This window comes from Cannabis sativa, chromosome 6 (assembly GCF_029168945.1).
Source record: "Cannabis sativa cultivar Pink pepper isolate KNU-18-1 chromosome 6, ASM2916894v1, whole genome shotgun sequence".
In the NCBI taxonomy this organism is placed as follows: Eukaryota; Viridiplantae; Streptophyta; class Magnoliopsida; order Rosales; family Cannabaceae; genus Cannabis; species Cannabis sativa.
This window is the reverse complement of record NC_083606.1, coordinates 57,437,509-57,444,428: the sequence shown is the minus strand read 5'-3', so window position 1 is coordinate 57,444,428 and position 6,920 is coordinate 57,437,509. Positions and strand designations below refer to the sequence as shown.

Sequence of the window (6,920 nt, the reverse complement as noted above, 5' to 3'; positions counted from 1 at the left end):
TGGGCAGTCTATTGGCGAGAACCGCTAGTTTCGACAGAGTTATTAGGTGTAACTCCACCTGATGAATTGCTAAACAAGGTCTGGCCGCCTACCACTTGGCCCATAGGTGGAACATGTGACCGCGGATTGGCGGCTGACCTTTAAGAGTTTGGGTGGTATGCTCAACTGGAATTTCTTCCGTGTCGCCCAGCGCGATGCTGGATGTTGCGGCTAGTTGCTTGTAAGAAACTTGATAGGCTTTCTGTACCAGTACGGTAGCCTGTCTTGTTCGGTCATCGATGGGTTCCTGTTGAGCCTTCAACATTTCCATCTCCCTATCTCTCCATTCAACAAACTGACACCTCTGCCCTTCGAACGCAAGGTTTATTATAGCACAAAGCTCAACCTGATCATGATGCAAGGTATTATTATGACCCTGCATGAGTGTAAGATCATTGCGGAGGTTCAGGATCTCAGTATCATCTCCTATGGTCGTCTGAGCATTGGTTGAGAATGGGATTCCTGTACTGGGAGTACCTTAATCGGTTGTCGAACTGGTGTTTCCAGTCTCTTGTACATCGGGTGTGATCCCAACAAGAGGAGATGTCACACCTTGACCCACAGCAGCTGGTTGCGTGCTTGGTTGCTCAGGATTGGTAACTGGTGGGACCCTTGTATTTGTAGGAGTCTACAGTGTAGGATCTACCAACAGTGGAGCAACCTAATCAACCACGCCTCTGTGAGTTTGCACTATCATTTTGTGTGTCTGATAAAACTTAATGCAAAGAGCAGACTTGGATTATTGCTCTCAATGAAAGCACGAAAATGTTAACATCGCTTTTAGCCAACAACAAGGAGTCAATTAATAAGCGATAAAAAATGTAATCAAGATAAGGTAAGAATTAGTAAACAGTAAAGAACACAAGATTTAAAGAGGTTCGACCCCCTTTGTTCGGTAATAGCCTACTCCCATTAGATTGTATTAACTCAAGAACAAAGAATACAGTGTTTCCTCTCTTGAAGCTCTCACAATGAAATCTCGGAGTGTTTTCTCTTAGATCTATTTAAGTAATTCTTTCGACCCCTATTACAGTGAGAATGGATCACTATTTATAGGGCTAAATACGTGAGGGAAGGTTTCCCTTTTGCTTACAATATCTATAGTTGGTAAGAACATACATTGCATATTTAGAATACATAGATTGAGGGATTCGCACATCTTGCCATATCCCTTTGATACGATCGCTAGATTGTAGGGATTGTACGTGTGCTTGAGCTTTACGATATAAGTCTTAAAAATGCTAAGTCTTGATGCATTGCTCGAATCATCTACCCTTGCCCTGTTCAGTCATGCAAACTCTATTCGTGCAGATGTATACTGAGCTCTGCTCGAAATGTTTCTTCAGCCAGATATAGGAAATAGCAGCCACATGTCACCAGTGTGTGTCGCCACGTCATAGTGCAAAAAAGGAGATAGCTTACCTATGTATTTTATTCAATGCACGATTTTGTAGTAATTTATTTGTGCACTACCTTAATTTTTTTCTTTTTCTTTTTTGAGAAGCATTGCCTTCATTCATTCCCTTTTTTCTTTTTATTTTAACAATTCAAATTGAGAAGTTTGTGTCAGGTTGCTGCATCGACCATCATGTCTATATGTGGTAATGAGAATGTGTTTACATGAAAAGTAGCCTTGATGACGTAGAAATTAATTTTTGACATGTGGAAAGAATAAAAAAATTCATGGAGTTAAGCTACTCAATTCATAGCAGTCAACTTGAGAAAGGGTGCCTAGCCCTATGCCAGGTTGACTTCGGGGACTCCAGAATAAGTATTTGGATCCCGCCAAGTTATTTCTACATCAGCATCCTTCAGTATTTTGAGTTAAGAAGTCAAGAAGAATCTATGTCTGAAGCTGTTAACCCAAAATTTCGTTAACAATAAATGAAGCTTTGTAAATAAAAGAAAATATGTATCGTTAATAAATATATATTGTAAAGTTCTTTTTGGAAAATTAGTTGTCAAATATTTTTAGATTAATGTGTGTTTTTATTGTGAAAATAAAGTGATTCTATGGTGTTGATTTCATGGCTCTATTTGATCTTTTCTTGTAAGGAAAGTTTTATTCTCAGCTGACTTAATTTGTTTAGAAAATTTCTCTTACAAGAGAAGGAATTCTCTTATGTAAAGTTGCCTAATTTTGGGAAACTTGACTTTTCTTTTTCTAATTGTTGAATTCATTTTTTCCATTATTATAGCAAATCAAATAAACTTTATTTGGTAGGTATTAAAGACCAATTCGTGATCTTGGTCTATTTTGGAAAGTTTTCTTTCTGCTCTTGATTTGCTGCAGCAGAATCTGAATTTAATGCTGCAAAATAGGGACTTTTCTATGATAGTCTTGTAAAACTTTGAAATGTGTTTATGGCTATCTGCAGGGTTTTTATATTCTAAAAATGAACTTAGAGAGCAGCCAAACGTTTTTCATCTCTTCCAACTTCATTTTTCATATTTTCATCTTTGTGAAGAGAGAGTTTATTTTGGGAAAAGCTTGAGTGTTCTAGTAGGTTTTGGTCTTTGTTTATTGTTCTCATAATGTTCTTAGAATAGGTTGGAGAACTCCATTGAACAAGAGAAAGGTCTTCAGGAGAAGACTTATCAAGTCTTACTTTGGGATGAAAAACACTCAACACAACAAAATAAGAAGGGATTTCACTATTTCGTGGTGTTCATAAATCAAATTTGCAAAGTAAATTACAAAGGATTGCAGCAAAACTTTAGAGGAAATCTAAAATTGTTTAAGTCAATTGTATTTGTAGTTATATGAGACTTTACTAATTGATTTCATTCTCTAGGCATGATCCCCTGGACTAGGAGTGTTTGAAAGAATATTGATACTGGGTATAATTCTCTTATGTCAAGTTTTTATATTCTGCATTGTTTATTTCTGTTCTGCTACTGCAAACCTGTGTTATGTAGCATGAAGTTTCCATTTTGTTACTGCAGATCGTAATAGTTGTGTTTTTAATTACTGGAATTTAATAGTTATATTAGAATTTGAAAAGCAAAATCATTTGGTATCAAAGGGGGACACTAAAGTCTTAGTGTGATCCTTTAACGTTTTCTTGTATTTTCTGTACAATATGTCATTTTTTGCAGAAGGGAGTTTCATTTCTCGTCCACTGCTTTTCAATGATTATAATTATCCTTATTGGAAGGTTAGTGTAACGCCGTAAAACTTGGACGCGGTACAGTGATTTTCTAATTGATGTGCCACCTTTGCTAATTAAAGGGTTTTCCTTAAAAATTGTGCCTAATCAAAACATTTGATTAAATTACTAAACTTTATAACCTTTTAAATAATTATTTACAAAAATCGGGATCCCGTATTTAAAATTTACATTCTCAAAATATATTAAAATCTGGTCGCACAGCGACTACAAAATACAACCCCAGATGTCACGAGACCGAACACTCCAGGTTGCGTCGCCTCGACGTGTATAAACACCATCCTAGCTCGGAGTTCACTCCTATTCAACTTTTTCCTTTCCTTTACCTACACATGGAAGTAGCAACTGTGAGTCTACAAACTCAGTAAGAAAAACATATAACAAATAATATAATATCGACTTGTATCTAGGCGCCCATACACCTATTTATAAGGCTTAACAAATGAGTAAGAACATTCTTTACTAAGGTACAGCCATTGTACCACATACACTATGTACCATTACTGTACGAGTATTGGTAACGTTTATCTCATACCCTGTGTACCATTAAGTGTTGTACCATACACACCCTGTACCTTTCCGTACTTGTATTGGTAACACCGTAATGTACTCTTTAAACATTGTACACTATACCAATGCACTCTGTACCGCTACCGTACTAGTGTTAGTAGTGTACGAATCACAATGCATGCATACATATCACACATACATACATTCACATTTATAATATGTTCTACACTATTCTTACCTTGTTTCCAAATTTAAGTGAGTTGGCTGGCCTAAACGGAAAACCTTGTGTTGGATGGATGCCCTAATCACATAACATAAACGGGTAAACGATATGCCAAAACCCTAATCCAGGAAACTAAAACCTCCAACTAAAGGTTTTTCTATTGATAACTAATACAAAAATACCCTAAGTATCAAGGAATCACTCAACCAAGGCTCTGAAACAAACACGAATTTTCGAATCGATTAATTCGGGAAACCTGACCCTTTTTCGGTTAACCAGTTTTACAGGACCTGTCGAATCGGGTAACCTGTTTGCAATAGCTTTTCCCAAACAATTTGAATCTCGCTCAAAACATGCCCAAACCTTACAAAACCTTCCAGAACACCTATAATGACCTTAAACAACATAATCCAAGCAATAAAATCCAAAAATACACAAAGAGCACAAATATGCCATTAATGACTCAAGTTTGAGTTTTCGAACTCAAACTTAATCATTCTCCACAAAAGTCAACAAAACCAGCAGCTAGAACTTAAATCCAACTCAAATAAAACTTAGAAATCAAACTATAAATAAATTTAACCATAACAACCACTTCAACTCAAAACTACACAACTAAAACTTAAGGAATTCACAAAATAAGAGTTTCTAAGGTATACCTCAACTTGAATCACCCTTGATTCTTGATGATCCTCAAATTAAAAGAGAAGGTTGCTGGTTCCTTCCAGTCTTGTGGGAGCTGAACAAAGAGAGAGATAACTTTTCTCTTCATTTTCTTGATTTTTCTTAATTAACTCTAAACGAATTATGCCCAACAATTCACTTACTTCAGGATATCACTAAATGGCTAGGTATCAATCCACAAAATGGCCACCAAAACTCAATAATAAAATGACCAAAATTCTCTTGTTCATTAAATTTAAGTTATTTTAAGCCTAGGGGTAGGATGGTCCAAAACCACAACCCTGCATAAACCTGATATTCTATTTATCTCAAATATTTATCCCACTAAGAAAAAACTTCTAGACTTACCCATTTGACGCAAACAGCCATCCATCGTATTTTCCATCGTCGCCGAGCAAAAATTACAAAAATCTTATATAATACAAATTATAAATTATAACTCTAGTGCCCACTTCTATTAATGGGACCCACAATCTAATAAATTCATGCATAATTATAAAAATATCAATAATTAACGCTAATTGCCTTTACTAATCCATAATCTAAAATGCGGTCATTACAGTTAGAATGAGTACTTTTATCAAGTCTGAAGATGAGAAAGCATGGAGAATAATTCTTTCAGGATGGTCTCCTCCTGTTATGGTAGATTTCAAAGGTAATTCAAAGTTAAAACCTGTACTTAAATGGCCTATTAAAGACGATAAGTTATCTGCTTACAATAATAAAGCTTTACATGCTATATTTGATGGAGTAGTTGAATGTTTTATTAAGCTTATATCATCTTGTGAATCTGCTAAGGATGCTTTGCAAACCCTTCAAACTCAATTTGAAGAAACTTCTGATGTTAGGCGTTCTAGTTTTATTATGTTTCAAACCAAATTTCATGATCTTAAAATGTCTGAAAATGAAACTTTGTCTGAGTTTTATGAAAGATTGTCTAATATAGCTAATGAATATTTTTCTCTTGGTGAAAAGCTTGATGAATGTGTGCTTTCAGAAAAATTGTTAGAGTTCTTCTAAAAAGGTTTGACACTAAACTCTTGGCTATGAAAGAAGCAAAAGATTTTGGCAAGATGAAGGTGGAAGAGTTAATGGGTTCCTTGCGTACTTTTGAATTAAATCATCAAATAAAGTAGAAAGACAAACACAAATCCACAACTGATAGAGGTAAAAGTATTGCTTTAAAAGTTGCTAAAAAGAAAAATCTGATGATGAATGTGATGATGAAATTACTTTATTAACTAGGAACTTTCAGAAATATATAAAAAAGATGGGTAATAAAAAGATTTCATCGAAATTTTCAAAAGGAAATACTTTTTAAAAACCTTCTGTGACTAATAAAAAGGGAATTTAGTGCAAGAAATGTGAAGGTTTTTGTCATATTCAGACTGAATGTGCAAATACTCTAAAAAGGAATAAGAAAAGTTTCTAATTCACATGGAGTGATGATAAAACTAACAGTGGAAGATAATTCTAATAATGTTGTACTAACTTCAATTTCTTCTAGGATTGTTTACGATTCACATGTAAAAGAAAGATTGGTATGATTGAATAATACAATTGAAAAAGAAGATTCTTACTCAGATGAATCTCAATTCTGTGAAGAATCCTTGGCTGAGTCTTACAAGGTTATGTGTGAAAAGTGGATACAGGTTACTTCTGAAAATAGATCAATATCTAAAATAAATTAAAAATTGTCTCATTAAATTGTATCTATTGAATTGATAATTAATATGAGACTGTAGTTTGTTTAATAAATGAAGAAATTAATTTGGGAAAGAACGAACTTGAAAATCTCAAGAAAAATGTTTAAATGCTTAACCATGGATCTTCTATTTTTGAGAAAGTTTAGAATACAGGTTAAAAAGGCTCTGCTGGCCTAGGTTCTAATGGTAGTGAAAGTTTTGGAAAAATAAAATTCATGACATCCAGTGTTCCACCGAATTTTCCTGTTGCTGCAAATACAAGGTTCGCTGCTGCAAATGTGTCATCTGCAGAAGCAAAAGCTCTGGTAAAATCGAAAAGGGTAAGTTCTCAGGTAAGATGGGTCATTCCAATTTGTCACTTTTGTGGCATTAAGGGGCATATTTGACCTAAATATTTCACCATGCAAAATATGTTCAAATCAAAATATTTTAGTATTTTGAAAAATTTTCAAAAGAAACATAATGCTCCTACACAAAGGAAAATATCTTGCTAGATTTTTTGATAAAAGTGTTGCTTCTCCAATGTGATATTTTGATAGTGGTTGTTCTAGATATATGACAAGTGACAAGAATTTTTTGGTGAATATC

The 6,920-nt window shown here is 34.5% G+C and overlaps 1 protein-coding gene across 1 annotated transcript; it reads left to right on the top strand.

Annotated features, from left to right (window-relative positions):
- Positions 1-5,193: 5,193 nt before the first annotated feature.
- Positions 5,194-5,646, top strand: LOC115695247 (uncharacterized). The gene has a single exon (XM_030622327.1). The coding sequence runs from the start codon at positions 5,194-5,196 to the stop codon at positions 5,644-5,646; it is 453 nt and encodes a 150-aa protein (XP_030478187.1).
- The last annotated feature ends 1,274 nt before the right edge of the window (positions 5,647-6,920 follow it).